The 25,684-nt window shown below is 45.1% G+C and overlaps 1 protein-coding gene across 2 annotated transcripts in view; it reads left to right on the plus strand.

Annotated features, from left to right (window-relative positions):
* The window catches only part of SLC25A15 (solute carrier family 25 member 15), a 423,035-nt gene that overhangs the window by 121,070 nt on the left and 276,281 nt on the right, over positions 1-25,684 (plus strand). For both annotated transcript variants that reach the window (XM_044071660.1, XM_044071659.1), the window contains exon 3: positions 11,566-11,824. In XM_044071660.1, coding sequence (XP_043927595.1) covers positions 11,566-11,824 — 259 coding nt within the window. The remainder of the gene's footprint in view (positions 1-11,565; positions 11,825-25,684) is intronic.

The following is a 25,684-nucleotide window of genomic DNA, read 5'->3' on the forward strand; positions in this document are numbered from 1 at the left end:
CTTGTGGGAGGAGAGGCTGGACTCTGCCCTTCTGAGCTGGGAATTTCTGGTTAAAGGCTTATAGTGCATGTATATCTGAACTGCTTCTTACTGAAATTGGTACACCTTGTTTGCTGTAGCATAGACTAGATCCAGGCCTGCTGAATCTAGCTTTGTTTGTATAACTTGAGCACTAATCCAGGCATTATTTAAAATATTCAGTTGTATTTATTACTGCTTGGTAGTAACTTGGTTAAAGTGTAGCTATCATTCTAAGTCTTTTGGATTAAGCACTTGGGCTTCAGACCAGTTGTTCTACATTAGGAAGGTTTGTGGCATGCACTGTGGTGGCAGGACAGGTAGCTTTCATCCTTCTAAGTTGGGAACTGCTGATTGAGAGCTCAGTGTCTGTTATTCTTAAAGTGTATTAGCTCTGGTTTAAGCACTTGGGCTTCAGGCCAGTTATTTTACATAAAGAAGGTTCGTGGTCTGCACTCTTGTGGGAGGAGAGGCTGGACTCTGCCCTTCTGAGCTGGGAATTTCTGGTTAAAGGTTTATAGTGCCTGAATATTTGAACTGTAGCTTACTGAAATTGGTACACCTTGTTTGCTGTAGCATAGACTAGATCCAGGCCTGCTGAATCTAGCTTTGTTTGTATGCTTGTTATTTCCTGAACGCTAATTCCACCTAAAACGCAGCTTCTCAGCTTCTGTGGATCCCTAGTGATATCTGCATTGCTTACTGTACTTATTTCCTTGCTTCGCTTGAAAGGAAGTTACTGTTTGTCGTTTTTGCATTTAAGTTACCTGTAACACATTGCACTTGTTACCTGGCACTTGCTCACTAAAGCAATTATAAGTCAGCACTAAAAATTAAAAGCACTACACCCTCGCCCCCCATTGGCCCTTGTTTTCAATTATAAAGGAATTCCCAATATTATTCTAGCATGTCCAAAGGTCAGTTGTCAATCTCCTCTCTGGTCCAGCTGGTGAATATGGGAATCTTGAGGCAATGTTACAACTGCCTCATGTACACAGACAACCCTCTCCTCCTCCCAACAAATTCCAACACATGTGAGAGATGCAACCATATAGCCAAACTGGAGGCTAAGCTCTCTCAACTCAGTACTGGCAAAACCAGTCAGGAGGAGAAGGAAACCACACTCACTACAATTCCAGTCTCACATAGACCTACCACGACAGCAAACCAAACACATAATCACACAAAACGCAGGAGGCACTAAATAAACAGCTGCCTAAGCAGCAGAGACCTCCAAAGCAGACACCCAAGCAACCGCTACCCCAAAAAAAACCACGTGCAACACATATCTCACAAAGCCAGTGTGCCAAACAGTCACAGCCCTTAAGGCTAAACAACACACCTGATACACTTGTAATAGGTGACTCTATCGTCAGGCACACTGACGTCCCGCTCACCAGGCTGAACAAGGAGAAGGTCACGGTGAGCAGCCTGTCTGGAGCTAGGATCCACCACATAACACAAGCACTCAGGTCACTCCAAGGCAAGTACAAATATGACTCAGTCATTGTCCATGCTGGTGTGAATGACCTGAGACGTACCTCCCTGGACTACATGAAAAGAGACATAGAGGAGCTCTCTGAGCATGTAGCCCAGGCTGGTATGACCCTGACCTTGAGTAGCATCTTACCCTCACCAAGAATGATGCCACAGTATGAAGACAAGATGAACAATTTCAACAATTGGCTTAAGTATTGGTGTCATTCAAAGGGGATCCAATGCCTGTCAGCTTGGGATGATATGCACAACAAGCCACGATGCTTTGCTAGGGACGGCTTGCGCCTGTCACCCTTGGGCTTTCGGATATTGGCAAAGGCTCTTGCTACCCCCATAGTGCCTTTTTTAGGCAAGGCTAAAAAGACAAACCCACCTCCATAGGTATCACAAGGGATAAGAAACTAAGAGTAATGCTACTCAACGCTAGAAGTCTAAACCTCAAGATGCACGCACTCGAAACTCTCCTTAGCATGGAGAACATCGATATCTGTGCAGTAACAGAAACCTGGTTCAGGGCTCCCGAGAGCACCCCAGCACTACCAGGTTATACCTCATACCATGCTTTTCGGCCCCAAAACCTGGACCGAACCACAAAAGGAGGGGGAGTATCGATATTCATCAAAGATACCCACACCTCCAGGTTGGTGGCAAAGCACGAAGCATCAGAGACTATCCATGTGCAACTAACAGTGGGTAAAACTGCCTTCCAGTTTATAGCCTGCTACAGACCACCCTCCCAAACCCAGGAACCCCACTCGGCCTTCCTGAGAACACTGGAAAATATGAAGGTCTCTCCGAACACCATTATATTGGGCGACTTCAACTACCCAAACATAGATTGGGAGCATTACTCTAGCTCCAACACCCTTGCCCAAAGGTTCCTAGAATTCATAAACTCAAATGCTATGGAACAACTTGTTACCACTCCCACAAGAGGGGAAAACATACTGGACCTGATCATCACCAACATGGGGACTCTATGTTCCAGACCAGAAGTGTATCCCTCACTGGTAAGATCAGACCATAAACTGATCTCACTGGATATTCACATCCCGACCCCACCCCTTGCCCAGAAAACCACAGTGAAAAACTTCTCTAAAGCAAATTTCACACGCCTCACAACCGAGGTGGAATCCTTCAAAGCCCCCGGGCCTGTGGAAAATACGGCCCAGACCGCGGAATCCTTTATAAATGCATTCTATGAACACCTTCAGGACTGCATGGATCATGCAATCCCAAATAAAACCAAGACCCAATCCTCCAAAGGCAGACGACCTGTCTGGTGGACCCCAGCCATAAACAAAACTATACAATAGAAGGAGGAAGCTACTACAGGATAGACCAAAATCCCAAAAAGGGAAGGCATCTCTGATCAGTATTAGCAAAAAACTAAGGGCACTCATAAAATCGTCAAAGGCCAGCTTCGAGAGAAAATTGCACAGGACACTAAGGATAATCACAAGGCTTTCTTTAGTTATGTTAGGAACCTGGGTGGGAATTCCCAGATATGCTCAGAATTAGTCCAAAATGACAAACAATACACTGATCCCACAGACATTGCCAACATCCTAGCTGACAGGTTCAGCGCAAACTACTCCCCCCCCTCCCCACCAAAACGGCAAATATCTATCCCAGCAGAGTGCTGCCCCCCTGACATCTCAGATGCTCAGGTGGGAGCCGCCCTCTCCAAAGCAAAAAACACAGCATCAATGGGACCAGACGGTGTCCCAGGCTGCGTCCTACATGAACTCCAAGAAGAGCTAAACCCAAACATAAAACTACTGTTCAATCTCAGCCTTACTACAGGATATGTACCCAAAGAGTGGCGTACCGCAACAGTGGTCCCTCTCCACAAAGGTGGTGCCTCAACGGACCCTGGAAACTATCGCCCCATAAGCCTGACTAGCTTGGTCTGCAAAGCTATGGAAAGGATCATCATGGACCTCATAAATAAAGATATTGGGGACCTACAGACACTGGATCTTACCCAGTTTGGCTTTGTTAAGGGCAGATCCTGCCTCTTAAACCTGGTTGACTTCTTTGAAATAGTCACCAAGGCCATTGACGAAGGGAAGGTGGTCCACACAGCCTATCTGGACCTCGCAAAAGCCTTCGATACAATACCCCACTCGGGCATTATAGATAAGATCACCAGCTTAAATATAAACCCCTATGTCACTAGATGGGTTGCAAACTGGCTCAAGGACAGAACCCACATGGTTAGAATTGCTGGAGCCATGTCAGACTCCAAACCAGTTACAAGTGGCGTCCCACAAGGCTCAGTCCTGGGACCTCTCTTGTTTGGTATATATTTCTTGGAGGTACAGGCCAACATGGAAGGACTGTGGCTGACCAAGTTCGCAGATGACTGCAAACTGGGCCATAATCGACTCTCCAGCCGACACAAGCATCCTCCAAAAGGGCCTCATAGAAACAGACAACTGGTGCCAGAGCCATGGCCTCAAGCTAAACACCAAAAAGTGTATAGTCATCCCCTTTGGCAAAACAAAGTGCCCACAAATTACCACATAGGTGGTAATCCATTAAGTACAGAAGAAGTAATTAGGGACCTGGGGACCCAAGTTGATAGCAATCTCTCATTTGACAACCACGTGGCCAAAGTTGTTAGAAAAACATTTTATATAGCCCACCTAATCATGAAGGGATTCACATCTAGGTTAGGGGAGGTCATCGTGCCTCTTTACTCATCCCTCATCAGGCCCATAATTGAGTACAATGCCCTTTTGGGATGTACCTTACCAAACACCTGCAGCAACTGGAAAGACCCCAAAAGTACCTCACCAAGAGGATCAAAGGGCTCAAACAGATGCCATATGCTGCCCGGTTAAAGAAACTCCAGCTCTACTCAGTGGCATACCGCCTGCTCAGAGGTGACCTGTGCCTGACGTATAAGGCCATGTCCAACCCAGAATTAAGGGACATGCTGCACCTCAAAAAATCCAAATCCCATCGAGCTACACGCTCGAGAGACTTGAACCTCAGCACTGAAATAAATCGGACATGCTGGAGGGACAGATTCATAACCCAGAGGCTCCCTTCACTCTGGAATAAAATTTCAGTCCAGGTTAGGCAGAGTCCCTCATTGACTCTTTTCAAGAGGAATCTTGATAAGTGGATGGGAGATCGTAGGTTTACCCCGGTATCACTTCTGTGTCACTGTTAGACAGAGGCACAGTATACTAACCTCGAAAAAGGGCATAGCAAAATTAATTTAAAATGGCTGGCGAAAGCCAAACATACTCTGGCTAGGCTTATAAATGCCCTAGGGCAGATAGCCTAGTATGAACCTATGAACTTGACCATGAGATTGAACAAACATTTTCAACAAGTTGCTGTCTGTATACTAGGCCAGAGCACCTCCTTATCTGTGTACATATTTGTGCCAACCAGACTCCCTATAAACTGAGTTCAGTGGTGAAAGATTGTGATGACATGGTTGTAAACAACATTGAAAGAGGGATTTGAGATTTCTTCAGATGTTCTTCCTGTTTCACTGTTGCAGTCATTACATTTGGGTTATCTGCCTGCAGGTAGCCCTCGGCCGGCCTGCATATCAGTCTTGGATTCCTATGTCGGATGTTGTCTCTTCTTCCATGACGTCAGGTCGTCAGGGGTATAAAACTTGCAGCCGACGCCATTATATCAGTCTTTCTTGCAGCGCTGTGCCTGAAGCAGAAGCAGTTCGCAAGTGCTAGTCGGCTGACTCCTGAAATTTTCGTTTTCGAGTATCAGAATCGAAGTCTTCGAAAAAAGCTAAGTACCCCGTTGGGGATCCTTTTTCTTGCTCTTAACCAATGCCAGTAAAAGTTAACAATTGTCGTACCTGTGGAAAGCAAATACCTCATAAAGATTTTCATTCGTACTGCATTCCTTGCTTAGGCCCAGACCAAGACATCCCTCGCTGTTGGTTTTGTGCCTTATTCAACCCTCTAACAATTCGTCTGTCTATTTTCACAGCAAATTATTTTGGTACTCTGTTAGAAATGGCTTCGGTATGCCATCTGACTACCGATATTCTAAATGTAGGGATAAAGACAGACCGCATTGGTCCAAAACTGCCAATGACACATCCGTTAAGCTAGTTGCCAGTTCGCTGGTACTCAGTGAGGCTCTTTCGCAGCCCTGGATACCCGTTACTTCAGATTCACAGGCCTCTAATGAGACCCATTCGGAGTCCGGTATGCCGTGAGATGCTTCTTCGACTATGGAACCTACGGATGTCTCTACCTTGGATGGGTCCGGAGCCGCTGTGCAGGTACCGGCATCTGAGGGTGTATTCAGGCCTACAGATTTGCATTTTAAACCAACGCCATCTTCATCAAGGCCTAAAACTTGATCCACTCCTAGAAAACAGACATCCAAACCGCATGATCAGGCCCATATGCCTAAAAAACAAATGCTTAGAATGGCTGAAGACCTTATTTTTTTAATTTGGGGAAGCCAGCCTTCCCCCTCTAAGAGACCTAGAACTGATTTTCCTTCTATTTCTTCTGATCAGGATTCTGAAATTTCTGTTTCTTCTGATTACCAGGATTTGCCCTTATCTACCTATGAGGATTCCGATGCAGATGATTCCTCCCCTCCAGAAGCTTTTTCTTTTGGTGAAACCTTGCACAGTCTTAGGGAGCATTTCCGTTGGGAAAGCCAGGACTACTCTGACTCCAAAAAGAGGCTTAGGGAATTCTTACTCCTCCCTCAACACAGGCCATTAGCTATTCCTCCTGACCTGGACATTGTAGAGGACAGACACTTTGCCTCCAGCTCCCAGGAAGCCTAACCGGTATTAAAGAGTAACTGACTCCCACAAAGTTCCTCTTCAAGAATCCTACTGCGGACCCAGAGACTATTTCCCAAGGACCTAAAGGCATTAAGGCTACTACTGCCAAAAACCCTACCCCATCTGATAGAGATTCCAGGGCCTTGGATAGATGGGGTAAGAAGGTATACACTTCTGCTACTTTGGCCATTAGGGCCTTAAACTGCCAGTTTCATATGTTAAAGTATCAGCAGCATATTATGTTGTTGCTGTGTCTTTCTGCTTTTCCCGATTAGGGGTCGGCACAGCGGAACTCCGGTCCGCTAATGATTGGTAGTTGATTTTTACTTGCCGAGTTACCAGCCCTGATGCACAACCTTCAACAAAGGTACGCCCATTCACGCATGTCTCCACGCAGAAGACGTTCTAGCTGAGAATCGAATCGGACAGCGTCTTACACCAGCCCTGATGCACAACCTTCAACAAAGGTACGCCCATTCACGCATGTCTCCACGCAGAAGACGTTCTAGCTGAGAATCGAATCGGACAGCGTCTTACTGTGAGGCAACAATGCTACCGCAGCACCACCACCACACTACTTAAACAGAAAATGATGTTGATTCCTGACTGTGCTGAAAATAAAGAATTACAGGATTTAATGCATTCTGCTGAACAAGTTGGTAAACATACTTTGCAATGTGGTTTTGACTCTTTAGAAGCATCTTGCAGGACTGCTGTCACTGGGTCTGTACTTAGAAGGCATGCTTGGCTTAAGGAGCAAAATTTGCCAGATCATGTTAAAGCTAAATTACTGGATGCTTCCTTAAACCAAGACCGCCTGTTTGGTAACAAAATAGAAGTCCTGAAAAAGATTTAGGGAAAAGCTAAATCTATGCAAACTGTTAAAGATTTCCTGCAAGTACAGCCTCCTAGATTTAGCAGATATTGGCCTTCTAAGAATTGGTCCTTTCCTGTCTGTTCCAGGCCTTCAGTCCAAACCCAGGAACAGCAGACCACCTAGGCTACAGTCTCAAGGTACTCACAGGCCTAAGCAGTGGGGGGCTCCCACTTCCAAAGCTGGAAGTAGTAAGACACCCCCCCATGGAAAAATGTCACAATTACTTAACCTTAAACCTTCCAAGCCCTGCTCAACTGCCTGCTCCCTTAGGGGGAAAGGTCGCCCTGCATGCAAAAAACTGGGAACTCATTACCCAGGACAAATGGGTTTTAAATATAGTTTTCCAAGGATACAGATTCTACTTCCACACCTTACCATCCCCAAACGGTTGGCCAGACCTACCCCTAAATAAGGGGGCAGAGGCTCAACAGCAGGTCCTCTCTCTCTTCTAAGTAGCAGGGCTATTCAACCTGCCCCAGCAGAAGAAAGGGGGCAAGGTTTTTACTCAAAACTTTTCCTGGTACCCAGGAAAGACAGCTTCTGGCGTCCTATCCTAGACCTCTCTATTCTAAACACCTTTTTGGTAATCCCAAAATTCAAAATGCTAACACTTCAACAGCTGCTTCCTATGCTAGGCAAAGATGCCTGGTTGGCAGCCTTAGACTTAAAGGAAGCTTACCTGCACATTCCAATAAGGGAATCTTGCAGGAAATATCTACGCTTCAGAGCAGGCTCCATGCGCTATCAGTTCTCTGCACTTCCCTTTGGCTTATCTACTGCGCCCAGGGTTTTCACAAAGTGTCTAGCTCCAGTCATTGCATTTTGCTGGCAAAGAAATATTCAAATATACCCATACCTGGACGATTGTCTAATTCAGGCAGAAAGCCAGGACATGCTACTAAAACATCTGACATTTGTAAAGAAACTTCTAACCTCACTGAGGTACACCATAAACTAAACTAAATCTCATCTAGTACCCTGCCAATAAGTTGTATTCTTGGGAGCAAGCTTGAACACAACTTCCCGGATGGCTTACCTCACACCAGAGAAACAAGTTTATTTGACAGCCTACTTCAAACTACTGGCCACAGAGACCTAGCTATCTGCAAGGAAAATCCTGCAAGCCCTGGAGTTCATGGCCTCTTGCATTCTTCTAATTCCATATGCAAGACTGCATATGAGGAAACTACAATGGTATCTAAAAAGCCTATGGTGTCAACATTCTCAGGACCTGGAATCAATGATTCCTATCATTCTTTGCATAAAGACAGAGTTCCTTTGGTGGGCAGAGGCCTGCTACCACAACAAGGGGTTCCCATTCACTCTACCCCCTGCCGCCCAAACCCTAACAACAGACACATCGGACTATGATGGGGGGGGGGGGGCTCACTTGACAGGGCAGTGCATTCAGGGCAAATGGAACCCAAGTCAGATGCACCTGCATATCAATCAAAAATGTTAGCTGTACAGAATTCCCTGACAGCCTTCAAGAACCACATTCTTCCAGGATAGTTACTGGTAAAAACAGACAAAACCACTGTTATGTGGTACATAAACAAGCAGGGGGGAACCCACTCGTACCCTCTCTGCAGACTAGCCATGACTCTGTGGAACACAGCCTTGAGCTACCAAGTGCACCTACAAGCTCAATTCCTGCTAGGCAAGCTAAATTCACTGGTAGACGACCTAAGCAGAAATCTCATGGACCCACATGAGTGGAAACTGGAACAAAAGATATTCAGCCTTTTGAGAAACAAATGGGGGAATCCAGAGATAGACCTGTTTGCCTCCCTCCAGAACTACCAATTGGACAAATTCTGCACAAGGACTTCCTACAGTCAAGCTTGGAAAGTGTATGCCTTGTCATTCACCTTCTCAGTTTATGCATTTCCCCTTCTGCCTCTCCTCTCAAAAGTTCTGCTAAAGATCAAACAGGACAAACCAAGGCCATTACTGATTGCAATAGACTGGCCACGCCAACACTGGTACCCCCTCTTGCGCAGTATGTCACTGCTGGAACAATGGCACCTGCCTCAGTCCCCTTCCCTGCTGTCCCAGCAGGAGGGCCAGATTCTGCACCCTCAAATTCAAACCCTGAACTCTGCAGCCTGGCTAATTCCTTGAGCTCTCCATTAACATCCCTCAGTAAGCAGGTGCTAGATGTCATTCTGGAGGCAAGGAGGCCTAGTTCTAGAAAATCCTATGCTGAAAAATGGAAAAGATGCTGTTCCTGGAGCAGACTCAGGGTATGAACACAGCGGTGCCCAACTTACAGCATATTCTTCAGTACTTAACAGAGATGCTCCATAAGGGCCTTTCCTTTTCGTCAATCAAAATTCATGCCTCTGCCATTTCAGCTCATTATAATACTGAACCACCACTCTTCTCTCACCCCTTGCTACAGCAATTCCTCAGAGGGACCAAAAATTTAAGACCACCCAGGAGAGCCCCTACTTCAGCCTGGGACCTTAACTTTGTATTGGAAAAGCTCACTCTACCTCCTTTTGAGCCAGCTGCAACTGCAGAGTTGAAATTCCTTTCTTGGGAAAACAGCCTTCCTTCTAGCCATCACTTCAGCAAGAAGGGTGTCTGAATTACAGGCCCTCATGGCAGTGGAGCCCTTCATCATCTTCCATGCAGACAGGGTGTCCCTCAGGACCAATCCTTCCTTTATGCCCAAGGTGGTGTCTAGTGTGGCCCTTAATCAGTCCATTCATTTGCCTACTTTTTTCCCAAATCCACAAAACAAGGGAGAACGAATACTGCACTCTTTGGACATGCACAGGCAACTTAGATTTTATTTGGACAGGACTAAGCCTCTCAGAAAATCTGAACAGCTGCTAGTTGGCTTTGCAGCTGGGGCAGAGGGGAAGGCCATTTCAAAGCAAACCATTTCTAAGTGGATAGCCCATTGCATTCATTTCTGCTATAAGCACCATGGAAAACCTACCCCACAGGGGATAAGATCACATTCCACCAGGGCTGCATCTACCTCTACAGCCTTTCTCAGAGGTGTCCCTATCAGGGACATCCTTGAAGCTGATACCTGGAGCTCTGTACATACCTTCACCAAGCATTACCACTTGCCTATTTTTTCTAAATCCAGAGCTGGTTTTGCCACTGCAGTCTTGCAGGGCTTAATAGCTGGTCCTAATGCTCTCTAGCTTTGGGAATCAACCCAAATGTAATGACTGCAACAGTGAAACACGAAGAACATAGTGCAGTTGTATACACTTACCATAAATGTAGATGTTAGAGTGTATTCACTGTTGCAGTCCTGGTTACCCTCCCTTCAGCCCCCTGACTTCTCTTGGCTATACTTTTCTTCTTATTTAGTGTATTTCAGCTTTCCTGGTGTATTTGCTTTTTTGTTGGAGGTGTGACCTAACACAGAATTACATCCCATTATGGGGGCACCTGACATCCGGGGCAAGAAAAACTGATGTAATGGCATCGGCTGCATGTTTTATACCCCTGACGACCTGACGTCATGGAAGAAGAGACATTATCCAACGCAGGAATCCAAGACTTTGATATTCAGGCCGACTGAAGGCTACCTGCAGGCAGATAACCCAAATGTAATGACTGCAAGAGTGAATACACTTGAACATCTACATTTGTGATGTGTACACATTTGTGATGTGTCCACAATTGTACTTTTTAGAGGGGAGGTGTATTGATTTCCATCTTTTTCATTGTACATTTATGTTATGTTCAACAAATCCAAGTAAGGAGTTCTGAAAGGAATGTTAAGTATTTTTTTTTAATTTTATACTATTTTTATTATTTTTTAATTGTTAAATGGGTTATCCCACTGGATACAAGTGTCCCTTTCAGGTGCAACTTGGCAGCACTGCCTAGTTGAATGACTTGCTCAGACTCGCACAGTAGGCAAATGGATGGATGAGTAAATAATAACTGGAGACTGATGCAAGTCGTTATTATGGTAAGCAGTTTTGGTTGGTCATAAAACTGATGATGGCAATATATATTATTCTTTATGAAAATTAAAGGGACTGCACCTGTCCAAGTTCTCATTGATTTCGGTGTAAAAGGTAGTGTAAACAGCAAGAGCTGGTTAGTGGGAATGCTGCACATCAGCAACACTGAGTGACATCTGCAGTTGGTGAGACTACGTGTTCAGGGCAGTACTTCGATGTCTGATAATAAGCAGTTTGTTCTTTGCACTGCCAACTGTGGTGAAGCATATTGAGTATAAGCATTCTTAGTACAGGATACACATTGTCCTTATTTTACTTTGCTGCATGGAACTGCAGATGTGAATGCGATTACATTTCCTTAATAATATCACTGGAGCAAATGTTTCTCTTTCTTTATATGACTGTAAGTGCACTTGCCTTTGTTTATTTTCCAGGTGGCATTGCATGTGTGCTAATAGGACAGCCCTTTGATACATCAAAAGTGAAGATGCAGACATTCCCTACCTTATACAAAGGATTTCTGGACTGTTTTACAAGTACTTTTCGACAAGTGGGATTTAGAGGACTTTACCAGGGTACCACACCTGCACTTTTGGCTAATATATCGGAAAACGCCGTCCTTTTCATGTGTTATGGGTTTTGTCAAAAAATTGTAAGAAAATTGTGTGGTCTTGAAAGTGGAACACAGCTTAGGTAAGCCATTATAAGATCATTTTTTTTTTTCCGTGTAGTACAGTGCATTTGGATTTTGTTGGCAAGTTTACAGGCAGCATAGTTGTTAATAGTTTGTAAAAACAGAGCTCAGAAATAAGTCTGAGTAGTACAAAACTTAGACCCTGATATGGATCCCCTTCTGTTTATGCATCATGTGCTGGAATCCAGGGAAGAAACAGTGTATTAGCTATGATCAGGAAGGGTCAGTTTGCTTTGCATGCATGTAGGTAAACTTCCCTTGTGATGTTTTCTGTACAAGATAGCTCTCATGTCCCACCACCAAGAGCTTGGGGGAGGATTCTAAATGTAAGGTACGTAGCAGTAGGTAGTTATGGGTGGAATTGGGAGTAAAAGTAAAGCCAAGGAGATGGAAGTAATTTAAGAAAGGGCTGGGATGATAACTTTTTTCTTCACTGTATTTTTTAACAGAGAAACAGGTGTTAAAGTAGAAGTCAAGTTTCAAAACCTTTGTGGGTAGGGGGATAAAGCCCTGACTGTGGCTCAGGCAGCTAGAGTCTAAATTTCGCTTAAATAGTATCTTGGGCACCTTTAGGTATCTGAGGCTGGGATTTGACTGAGAGGCCAATGCCAGCATGCCCATCATAGGAGGAGGAAGGCAGCTGTGGCTAGTCACCAGGGTGACACCTAGTAGGAGCACTAGGTGTTGTGTAGTAGAGTCTGATCCAGCCAGGTGCACTGTAACATGATGCACTCGCTGCAGTTGTTGAGGGGACCTTGCCATACGGAGGCACATTTCCCTTTTGAAGATGGCAGTGGTAGAGCTCAGAGGGCAGAGTCACTGCCAAGTGAGAAGGCACCCCCCCCCCCCCATAACAGCAAGCTGGCCTGTTTCTCATCACCCATCTCTTGCTGGAAGTGGAGGGCCTGTCAGAATTTCTTGGCAGAAACCAGTGGGCTGTAGGACTTTTGCTTAGATTATCAGGCTGACGTACCTTCAGAACAAATGGGCTGATTGAGTGCTGATAGTGGAGCCAATGGACACAGTCCTGAGAGGAGCAAATAAGTAGCTAAATTAGAAGCCATGCCTCAGTCTGGCTTTGTGGTATAGAGAAGTAGAACTCTGTAAACATAACCCAGATGAGGGTGGAAGTGAATGGCCATTGCTGATTCGCTCATCCTGGTAGGAGGGATTAGTGGTTGCTGTTACCTGCTGCATTCTGCAGCCAGTGACTGGAAGCTTGCTGGCTTCAATGAAGCAGCACAGACTGGTGCTTTAGATTGCCAAGGCACTGATGCTAGCTCTCATTGGTGTATGCATGGAAGCATGTATACACACACACACACACACACACACACACACACACACACACACACACACACACACACACACAAGTTCTAGTAGGCCAAACACAGGTAGCCACATCAGCCACCAACTATGTGATTGAGCTTAAAAAGAAAAAGCTCCATCTGCCCATACGATGAACATACCCGTCAACTCTAGAGATTTTTGCAGAATTTCCAGATTTTTGCCTCAAATATTTGGTCTGTTCATCATGAAATTTGTGTTTTTCTGGCAAATCAGTGAGGATTGAAGTCACTAAATAATGACATATATTTGAGTTTCAGACTTCATTATCCATCAGAAAATGTATGCAAACACAAATCATATTATTCTAACAGCGTTTTAACCTTGTAAGAGCAATATGTAAAATCTGTCCCTATTTTTGGACCTTTGCCCCCCCCCCCCATTATTTTAGAATTTGTCCGTATTGTTTGCATATAGAAGTTGAGAGGTATGGTGATGAGGGCTTTATGAAAGCCCCTGACAGTCTGGAAGAAGGGCAGTGGCGTGGGCTGAAGCAGATAGAGAATATGTGGTGACAGTGACTGATTCTGTACAACTCCCTTGGTATGCTGTCCCAGGTTGTCTGCTATGGGAGTGGGGGAAGGGCTGTAGTTGATGTATAGTCCACAGAAAGTTGTGGCACCAAACAGTGTTTGTACTTTCCTGGATGATAACCTTCTGTGGTTGGCTGTTCCCGGAGTTAGTGGCCATGATGCCATTGATAAGAAATGAATGGGTTGAGATTTGTTAGAGTGGGGGCTGATGGTCAGTAGCTGGGGATGCAAAAAGCATGCAGAAAAAATGTTAATGTCTCTTGAATTAAGTTATTATTTCTGTCTATGTATACCTTTTATGTTTTGGAAAAAGTGTTTGTTTCATTCTATAACCTGCCATCAGAAGGAAAACGCAGACACTGGACATTAAGTAGTGGGGCGATACCCGTTTTCTACCCTGTAGGTCTTTTCCCTATTTGTAGGATGAGTATTGAACCTTTTGTGGCTATTGTCCCTTTTGGAGAGGTGATCTCATTTGTGATCTTTATATCTTTACTTTGTTGACAGGATAAGCATTAACAATTTTCCACTAAGTCCTTCAGAAGTTTAAATTCAGAATAGACAAGACTACATAGGCCCATTCTTCAGATTGTTTAGCATCTCCCAAGTATTTCTTTTCTAGACTGCTTTTGTACAGAAGTCCTGAATGTACAGAGATCAAACTGCACACCTTCAGAACATAAAACCTGAAATATAGCTTTCATGGAAGTGTTTTAGTAAGAGGCAAGCACCTCTGCATCATCCATGTGGGGGTGCCCTCACCTTCTCTACATACATATTTAAATCTTAAGGTTGCACAGACTTGGTCCATAGGAGGAATTTTCAACTTTACATCATAACCCACTTTTTAAGGTTACTTTTGTGGGAAAGCTACAGTTTAAAAATGAAACATTCCAGAGAAATAAGCTGTTTTCTGGTTGTAAGTAGATCTCTAAAATGTATGTTAATTATGAGATACTTCAGTGAACAAGGCAATTTACATGTATTTAAAAACATGAAGATTGATGTTCAACAGTAGATCACTGTTACAGTAGACTAAACTATTTGGTTTATATTCTGCCTAAGCTGTGACTAGATCACTAGCCAACTTACGGAGCTACAGGGCAACTTGACCTTCTATTGCCAGTGGTACAAGCAGAGCCACATAAAGAGAACAGTTTGGGCAGCAGGAGGCTTCAGAGCTTTTTTGCCACCAAGCTGGGGAAAACTTTCCTCAGGTTCATTTTTCTTAAAAAAAAAAAATAATAAAAAAAAAAGGAAATAAAAAGCTGTGATTGTGCTGTGAATCTAATAATTTTATGTTACGAAAATGTTTTATGGACTGATGTACCTTGTATGGGAGTTGATGCTATTAATGCTTATATGAGAACTGTAAAATCTGTTTAACTATTTATTTTCTACATATTGAAGTAGAATTAGTGTGCTAGGGCTAGTCATTGTGCTTTTGGGGACTGTCTTTTATTCTTGTACATTTTAATGTGCAGTTATCCTATCTCACCGTCATTCTTGACTGATGGGTTCGGAACTGATCCTCTGTTCTGACTCTGCCGTTTTCTAAAGCTTGAGATCTACAGCTAGCTCATGGCTGTACCCCTATCCCATGATGCCATAGGGCATTCCCCAGATCTCATTTGCCACTGAAAGGTTTCTGGCATCGCAAGCTAGCTCTGGCTAAGTTTCACTACATTTTTCATATTAATAAGGCTTTATTTACTTGTGTTTGCTGTTTTATAACTCTTAGAGTGTTAGCTTTTTATCACATTAATTAACGCGTTTACTGCTTATACTTTTTTTCCTTTTGATATAACTTTGGCAACCTGGCCTTCTACAGGCCCTTTTTCTCTCAAACCCTATCCCCATAATAGTGTTTTTGTGTATATAAAAAGTTGTTCGATAGCTGTGTTCAGATTTTTTTGATTAGCAGTTGAGCAGATAGTCATGTTTCAAAGCTTAGAGAGAGTGTGTGTGTGTGTGTGTGTGTGTGTGTGTGTGTGTGTGTGTGTGTGTGTGTGTGTGTGTGTGTGTGTGTGTGTGCACCTTTTCACTTATTCTTCTCCTCAGTAGACTTTTTTTGAGGTTCTACTGTGTGTGCATAATTTTATTTTTGTTGAGATTTGCCCATTTTATTCAAGGGCTATAACTTGTGTTTGATATTATTGTATGTTGATACAGTAAAAGACTTTTAAACAACCTGTTTAAGTTAGAGGGTTGTTTGTGTATTTTTCTACACTTAAATATTGTTGTTTCTTACAGGTTTTTTATAGCCTGTTTTAAGGTAGAAGGCTCTCATACTGTGTTGTGTTTCTGATATTTTGTGTACAGGGTGGCAAGTAAACAAAATAAGGATAACAAGGAGACCAGGGTCTCAGGATTTAAAAGATCTCCAAAGTGCTTTAAGAAGATGTCTATCACTGACTGGCACTCCGAATGTGTATACTGTTTAGGAGCCCTGCATTTGCAGGAAAGTTGTTACATTTTCCAGTCTTTCGGCTCGAGGGTGCTTCAAGAGCGAAAGAATAAATTGATACTAAGGGGTTTGTTGGTCTTCATTTGCTGAGGATTTAGAGAAGGGTCAAACTCCATTAAAAAAGACGACTTCATTTTCTTCATCCAAGTCTGAGAAAAGCTTCTTCAGATGGTTCGGAGCCTTCAAAAAAGATTCAGAAATTCTTGGAACTGACAACATTGACTCAGACTTCTATCTTGGCTGCATCTGTGTCGGGGCCGACGGTAGTTCGAGCTAGGAGTCGATCACCAGTTTTAGATCAAGTGTCTCCTACACTCCGATCCCCCAATTTTACAGTCTGTGGCATCACTGACACCATCATCTCGTTCTTCCAGAAGTCTTTCGGATTTGGACATGGATTGTTTGATGCAGAAACTTTTGAGGACACCGGCTCTTGCAAAAATTTTGTTGCCACTGACCCAGTTGGCTTTGGATCCAACCAGACCAGTTCTCCCTACTTTGATTCCTTCTCCGACCCCTACAGTGGTTTGGGAGCCAGAATGTATGGAGCTGATAGTTGTGAACCCTATGGTGCCGAGACCTTCTTTGACTTCGGTTCCTACTGCTCAGACTACCTCGGCGCTGACCGGGGGGGGGGGGGTCTGAGGGCCGACACTCTACAGTCGGCTCTGGGGGGGGACAGTCTGACTTAGCATTTATCGGTTTCGACTCTATCTCTCGGAGCATCGGCTCCGATGAGTTTGGCTCCTACCTCGGCCACGGAGCCATCTCTCGTGGCTCCGGGTGGAGCTTCTGGTTCTTTGGAGCTCTCCTCTGGTCATGGGGGAGTGCCTTCGCGGTCATGAGGAGAGCATTGTCCCCACGGACATCCATTATTTAAATCCTATCATTCCTTCCCCTAGAGTTTCGGGTCCTCCTTCTGCACCACGTGGCCCACAGCGTAGAGATCCAGAGCCTCATGACGCCCCACAGGACGCACCTTTCTCTTTGGAAACCTCTCCAGAAGCCCCATCCTGAGGAGGCACCACGAAAGAAGACCTGTAAGAGGAAACATCTAGACTCTCCTGAATAGTCCGTGTTATCAGACATGGGCCTCAATGATTCAGAGGGGTCCCTACTGTCACCTTCTGAAGATGTCTCATTCGCAGACATCCTAAAAGTCCTTAAGCAGAGAGGTGGCCGGAAGCCCACTAACTCTTCTGATGAGGAGTCCGTGTACACGAAGGCTTTTGGTTCTCGACCTTCCACTCTTGGCTGTCTCCGTGTTTTGATGAACTCTTTGATTTGGTTTGTCGGAAGGCGTGGGAGTCTCCGGGTGCCATGGAACCTGTCCCTAGGATTAGCAGTTGAGCAGATAGTCATGTTTCAAAGCTTAGAGAGAGAGTGTGTGTGTGTGTGTGTGTGTGTGTGTGTGTGTGTGTGTGTGTGTGTGTGTGTGTGTGTGTGTGTGTGTGTGTGTGCACCTTTTCACTTATTCTTCTCCTCAGTAGACTTTTTTTGAGGTTCTACTGTGTGTGCATAATTTTATTTTTGTTGAGATTTGCCCATTTTATTCAAGGGCTATAACTTGTGTTTGATATTATTGTATGTTGATACAGTAAAAGACTTTTAAACAACCTGTTTAAGTTAGAGGGTTGTTTGTGTATTTTTCTACACTTAAATAGTGTTGTTTCTTACAGGTTTTTTATAGCCTGTTTTAAGGTAGAAGGCTCTCATACTGTGTTGTGTTTCTGATATTTTGTGTACAGGGTGGCAAGTAAACAAAATAAGGATAACAAGGAGACCAGGGTCTCAGGATTTAAAAGATCTCCAAAGTGCTTTAAGAAGATGTCTATCACTGACTGGCACTCCGAATGTGTATACTGTTTAGGAGCCCTGCATTTGCAGGAAAGTTGTTACATTTTCCAGTCTTTCGGCTTGAGGGTGCTTCAAGAGCGAAAGAATAAATTGATACTAAGGGGTTTGTTGGTCTTCATTTGCTGAGGATTTAGAGAAGGGTCAAACTCCATTAAAAAAGACGACTTCATTTTCTTTGTCCAAGTCTGAGAAAAGCTTCTTCAGATGGTTCGGAGCCTTCAAAAAAGATTCAGAAATTCTTGGAACTGACAACATTGACTCAGACTTCTATCTTGGCTGCATCTGTGTCGGGGCCGACGGTAGTTCGAGCTAGGAGTCGATCACCAGTTTTAGATCCTGTGTCTCCTACACTCCGATCCCCCAATTTTACAGTCTGTGGCATCACTGACACCATCATCTCGTTCTTCCAGAAGTCTTTCGGATTTGGACATGGATTGTTTGATGCAGAAACTTTTGAGGACACCGGCTCTTGCAAAAATTTTGTTGCCACTGACCCAGTTGGCTTTGGATCCAACCAGACCAGTTCTCCCTACTTTGATTCCTTCTCCGACCCCTACAGTGGTTTGGGAGCCAGAATGTATGGAGCTGATAGTTGTGAACCCTATGGTGCCGAGACCTTCTTTGACTTCGGTTCCTACTGCTCAGACTACCTCGGCGCTGACCGGGGGGGGGGTCTGGGGGCCGACACTCTACAGTCGGCTCTGGGGGGGGGACAGTCTGACTTAGCATTTATCGGTTTCGACTCTATCTCTCGGAGCATCGGCTCCGATGAGTTTGGCTCCTACCTCGGCCACGGAGCCATCTCTCGTGGCTCCGGGTGGAGCTTCTGGTTCTTTGGAGCTCTCCTCTGGTCATGGGGGAGTGCCTTCGCGGTCATGAGGAGAGCATTGTCCCCACGGACATCCATTATTTAAATCCTATCATTCCTTCCCCTAGAGTTTCGGGTCCTCCTTCTGCACCACGTGGCCCACAGCGTAGAGATCCAGAGCCTCATGACGCCCCACAGGACGCACCTTTCTCTTTGGAAACCTCTCCAGAAGCCCCATCCTGAGGAGGCACCACGAAAGAAGACCTGTAAGAGGAAACATCTAGACTCTCCTGAATAGTCCGTGTTATCAGACATGGGCCTCAATGATTCAGAGGGGTCCCTACTGTCACCTTCTGAAGATGTCTTATTCGCAGACATCCTAAAAGTCCTTAAGCAGAGAGGTGGCCGGAAGCCCACTAACTCTTCTGATGAGTCCGTGTACACGAAGGCTTTTGGTTCTCGACCTTCCACTCTTGGGTGTCTCCGTGTTTTGATGAACTCTTTGATTTGGTTTGTCGGAAGGCGTGGGAGTCTCCGGGTGCCATGGAACCTGTCCCTAGGAAGCCTAACAAATTTATCACAGCACCAGAGGACAACTCTTTCTTGACCAAGGGGGTGCCAGTAGATGCTGTGGTGTTGGCCAGTAAAAAAGAGATGTCCTGAGATGTCCACATCTGTCCAACCACCTAACAAAGAGTCACGTGCAATGGACAGGGATGGGAAGCGCATGTTCTCATCAGCAACCTTTACTCTACAGTCCCTGAATTATATAACTCACTTTACGAGGCTACAGAGATCTCCTAAAGAAGCTTGGAGATACTCTCCAGGGCAATGTAGCTGCAGGAGTCTCCGATAAAGTAACTTCTCAGCTCTCCACCCTAAACTCTATAGTCAACTCTTCCATGAGGCTCATTTCATATGCAGCCGATGGAGCAGGCAGATCAGCAGGTTCAAGAATTGCCCTTGGGAGACATTCCTGGATGTGCTTGTGTTCATCTGCGGAACCTTTCAAGTCATCCTTTATCAGCACCCCTTTTGATGGCTCATATTTGGTTGGGCCCAAAGTAAAGGAAACGCTGACCAGGTGGGAGCATGAAGGAAAGACACACTTTGCCATTGGAGTCCATTTTTCCACTCCTTCAAGATCATATCCTAAGGGTCAAAAGGGTGGAAAAATGTGGTTCCGTAAAACCCAGGGAGCCTTTCAGGACACACGTGGTGAATCCCCCTCCAGGAGCAGAGGACGGGGTAACAATGGAAGATGCCAGCCACTTGGCAGAGGGGGACCGCAGAATCAGGGCGACCGAGAATCTTTCTTCAGTAAGCCCTTTCAGCATTCCTGAAGGGAAATCTGACGACTGTACTCTGGAGGCAGTTGGGGGTCATTTGTCTTTGTACACAGACGCCTGGCTAAAAATCACAAAAGACAAATGGGTACAAAGGATTATATCCAGAGGGTATGCTATCCCCTTCTCCAATGCTCCCACAACCTTGAGAAGAATTCCGGATGTTCCACCCAGTCACAGGAATCAGGCAGCAACCGAAATTCAAAAGCTGCTAGAAAAAAAGTCATCCAACCAGTCCCCACAGACCAGTTAGAATCCAGAACTTATTCAAGATTCTTTTTAGTTCCAAAGAAAATGGGGGACTGGAGACCAATATTGGATCTCAGCACATTAAACAAGTCAGTAGAAAAGACAAAGTTCTGGTTGGTCATGCTACAGTCAGTCTTTCCCTTTCTGGGAAAAGACGGCTAGATGTGCTATATAGACCTCCAGGATGCGTACTACTGCCTAAAGATAGACAGGCCATCCTGGAGTAACTTGCGCTTCCAGCTGGAAGCCAGTCACTATCAATTCCGAGCACTGCCCTTTGGGCTCACTACAGCCCCCCAGAGTGTTCACCAAATGTATGGCAGTGGATGTTCTTTGTGTTTCACTATTGCAGTCATTACATTTGGGTAATCTGCTTGCAGGTTGCCCTCAGTCGGCCTGATTAACAAAGTCTTGGGTCCTTCGTCGGTTGCTGTCCCTTTTTCCATGACGTCAGGTCGTCAGGGGTATAAAACATGCAGCCGACGCCATTACATCAGTCTTTCCTGCCATGCGATGCCGAAAGCAGAAGCAGTTTGCAAGTGCTGGTCGGCCGACTCCTGAAATTTTTGTTTTCGAGTTTCAGAACCGAAGTCTTCAACTTAAAGCTAAGTACCTTGTTGGGGAAACTTTTTCTTGCTCCTTCCGATGTCAGTAAAAGTTAATAATTGCATTACTTGTGGAAAACAAATACCTCATAAAGATTTTCATTCGTACTGTATTCCTTGCCTAGGTCCTGACCATGAAGTACCTTGCTGTTAGTGCGCTGATTAAATAAAGTACAAAACCATCTGTCGTCGGCATATTTTTGCCTCTAAATATTTTGGTTCTCTATTTAATTATCCAGAAATGTCGTTGGTTAGCCATCCGACTACTGGGATTCCGAAAAAAAAACCCGCAAAGATAAAGACAGAGACAGGCCGCCGAGGTCCAAAACTGCCAATGACGCTTCTCCTAAGCCAGTCACCAGTTCGCCGGTACTCATTGAGGCGCTTTCGCAGCCCCTAATACCCGCTACTTCTGATTCGCAGGCCTCTACTGAGACCCATTCGGAGTCCGGTATTCCGCGAGATACTTCAACTATGGAACCCGCGGATGTCTCTACCTTGGATGGGTCCTGAGCCGCTGTGCAGGCACCAGCTTCTGAGGGTGTATTCAGACCTACGGACTTGCATATTAAATCAACGCCTCCTTCATTACTAAGGCCTAAATCTCGATCCATGTCTAAAAATCCGACGCCCAGGCCACATAGTCAGGCCCCTATGCCTAAAAAACAAATGGCTGAAGATCTAATAACTCTAATCAGGGGTAGTCAACCCCCCACCCACCCCCCAAGAGGCCTAGGGCTGAGCTTGATTATGAATTTTCTGATCAAGATTCTGTTTCTTCTGACTCTTTTGATGACCTGGATTTGTCCTTACCTACTTATGAGAATTCTATTCCCTCTGCTTCCCCTCCTGAGGATTTTTCTTTTGGGGAAACCTTATATACTTTAAGGGAGCATTTTCACTGGGAAAGCCAGGAATTTTCTGATTCAAAAAAGAGGCTTAGGAATTTCCGTCTTCTACCTCAGCATAGGCCTTTGGCTATTCCTCCTGTACTAGACATTGTTGATGATGTTTTCTCGGAATCCAGTTTGGCCCCTGATTCCCTGCCTCCTGCTCCTAGTAAACCTGACAGATACTACAGGGTTTCTGAGTCCCACAAATTCCTTTTCAAAAATCCTATTGCAGATCCAGAGACTATTTCTCAGGGGCCCAAGGGCATTAAGGCTTCTACTGCTAAAAATCATACCCCTTCTGATAGAGACTCCAGGGCGCTGGATAGATGGGGTAAAAAGGTTTATACTTCAGCAACCTTGGCAATCAGAGCTTTAAACTGCCAATTTCATATGTTAAAATATCAGCAACATGTCATTTGACTGCTTAAACAGAAAATGATGTTGATTCCTGACTGTGTGGAAAATAAAGGTTTACAGGACTTAATGCATTCTGCTGAACAAGTTGAAAAACATACTTTGCAATGTGGTTTTGATTCTTTAAAGGCCTCTTGCAGGGCTGCTGTTACTGGGTCTGTGCATAGAAGGCATGCTTGGCTTAAGGAGCAATCTTTGTCTGATCATGTTAAAGCTAAATTGTTGGATGCTCCTTTAAATCAGGACCGCCTGTTTGGCAACAAGGCTGAAGAAGTTCTTAAAAGATGGAAGATAAAGCTAAATCTATACAAACTGTTAAAGATTTTTTACAAGTGCAACCTCCTAGATTTAGTAGGCACTGGCCTACTAAGAACTGGTCCTTTCCTGCCCCTTCCAGGTCTTCTCAAGCCAAACCCAGACACAGCAAAAACCCCAGGTTTCAGTCCCAGGGGACTCTCAGAACTAAGCAGTGGGGGGCCTCCACTTCCAAATTTGGGAATAACAAGACATCCCCCCTATGGTAAACAGTCTCATGACTTCCTTTTAAAATTTCCAAGCACTTATCTTCTGACCGCCCCTTTGGGGGGAAAGATTGCTGTTCATGCAAAGAACTGGGAACTCATAACCCAAGACAAATGGGTTTTAAATATAGTGTCCCAGGGATACAGATTTCATTTCCACATTGCCAACACCAAATGGGTGGCCAGATCTGCCCCCAAATCAGTGGGCAGAGGTTCAAAAACAAGTACTCTCTCTCTTAAGCATGGGGGCTATTCAACTGGTACCAGAAGAGGAAAAGGGACAAGGTTTCTACTACAGACTTTTCCTGGTACCCAGAAAAGACAGATCATGGCGTCCAATCCTGGACCTGTCTACTCTAAACACCTTTCTGGAGATTCCAAAATTCAAGATGCTGACTCCTCACCAATTACTTCCTATGCTAGGCAAAGACGCCTGGTTGGCAACACTAGATTTAAAAGAAGCATACCTGCATATCCCAATCAGGGAATCTTGCAGAAGATACCTATGCTTCAAAGCAGGCTACACGCATTATCAGTTCTCTGCACTGCCCTTTGGCTTGTCTACTGCACCCAGGGTATTCACAAAGTGCCTGGCTCCAGTTATTGCATTTTGTAGGCAAAGAAGTATTCAAATATACCCATACCTGGACGATTGTCTAATTCAGGCAGAAAGCCAGGGCATACTTTTGAATCATCTGGCGTTTGTAAAAAGGGTTCTAACTTGTCTGGGGTACACCATAAACAAAAAGAAATCACAACTGGTACCCTGTCAACAAATTACATTCCTAGGAGCAAGCTTGAATACAACTTCCCAGATGGCTTACCTCACGCCAGAAAAGCAAATTCATTTGATAACCTATTTCAAACAAGTGGCCACAAAAACCCTGCTATCTGCAAGACAAATACTGCAAGCCTTGGGGTTCATGGCCTCCTGCATTCTTCTAATTCCATATGCAAGACTGCATATGAGGAAACTACAGTGGTATCTAAAAAGCCTATGGAGTCAACATTCTCACAGCCTAGAAACAATGATTCCTATCATACCTTGCCTACGCCTAGAGTTCCTGTGGTGGGCAGAGGCCTGCCACCAAAACAAGGGACTACCATTCACACTACCCCCAGCCGCCCAAACCCTAACAGATGTATCAGACTATGCATGGGGAGCTCATCTGGCAGAGAAGTGCATTCAGGGAAAATGGAACCCAAGTCAAATGCACCTACATATCAGTCAAAAAGAAATGTTAGCTGTACAGAATGCTCTGACAGCCTTCGAGGACTACATTCTTCCAGGACAACTAATGTTAAAGACGGACAACACCACGGTTATGTGGTACATAAACAAGCAGGGGTACACATTCCTACCACCTCTGTAGACTAGCCATGGCATTGTGGAACACAGCCTTGAGCTACCACGTGCACCTACAAGCTCAATTCCTGCCAGGAAAATTAAATACATTGGCAGACAGACTAAGCAGAAACTTCATGGACCCACACAAATGGAAACTGGAACCAAGGATTTTCAACATGTTGACAAGCTAATGGGGGAGCCCAGACATAGACCTATTTGCCTCCCCCCAGAACTACCAATTGGACAAGTTTTGCACAAGGACTCCCCACAAACAAGCCTGGAAAGTGGATGCTCTGTCCTTCAGCTGGAAAAAGCCTGGAAAGTGGATGCTCTGTCCTTCAGCTGGAAAAACCTATTGGCCTACTCCTTTCTCCCACTGCCTGTGCTCTCCAAAGTTCTACTAAAAGTCAAACAGGACAAACCAAGGATGATTTTGATTGCTCCAGACTGGCCGCGCCAACACTGGTACCCCCTCCTGCACAGATGTTCATCATGCATACAGCAGCAGTCATAACAGATGGGGTTATCCTGCCGTCAGGCGGGTCCTTGGTCGGCCGAATTCCAAAGTCTAGGTCTGGCGTCGGATGTCATCGCTTCTTCCCTGACGTCAGTGCGGCAGGGGTATAAAAGAACCAGCCGACGCCATTTTCTTCAGTCTTTCTTGCCGCGGTGCCGGCAGAAGCAGTTCTCAAGTGCCGGTCAGCCAGCTCCTGAGATTACGAATATTTTTCAACCGAAGTCTTCTTGAAAGCTAAGTACCCCGTTGGGGAAACTTTTCTTGCCTCAGACCGATGTCAGACAAAGTTAGTAATTGCATTTCATGTGGGAAGCAAATACCGCATAAGGATTTCCATTCCTTCTGCATTCCTTGCTTAGGCCCAGACCACGACGTCTCGGCCTGTCATTTTTGTACTAGCTTCAACAAACGCACTATTAAGCGTAGGGCGGAGTTCGCCCAACACTATTTTGGCAAAAAATTTAATTACATTATGTCGTCGGATACCCCGACTCCAGTTTTGAGTAAAAGACGCAAAGATAAGGACCGACATATGAGGTCCGCGACTTCGACCGACACCACGCTAAAGCCGACTACAGGTGCTCCGGTTCTCAGCGAGGCGCCTACGCAGCCCCTGACTACCGATGACACTTCCTTAGTGGTGTCTTCTGTGCCCGAGGTCGCAGGCTCCTCGGACCACACCCCGGTTACAGATACCGACGCCACTCTTGGCAGGGAAATTCAGAGTTTAGACAGGCCTGCCACCTCTCAATGTGTCTTCAGGCCTTCTTCTTCTTTTTCCATTAAGGCTTACACTAAATCTAAAGCAGCCATGCAAACTAAAAGACAAGCTCCACAGGGCCCCTCTCAAGGCCTCATGCCTAAAAAACAGATGCTCAAAATGGCTGAGGATTTGATTACTCTTATCAGGGGTTCTCAAACCCCCTCGGACAAAAGGCCCAGAGTGGAGGAGGA

The sequence above is a fragment of the Protopterus annectens genome, chromosome 5.part0 (genome assembly GCF_019279795.1).
Source record: "Protopterus annectens isolate FY-2018-M chromosome 5.part0, PAN1.0, whole genome shotgun sequence".
NCBI classification, from domain to species: domain Eukaryota; kingdom Metazoa; phylum Chordata; order Ceratodontiformes; family Protopteridae; genus Protopterus; species Protopterus annectens.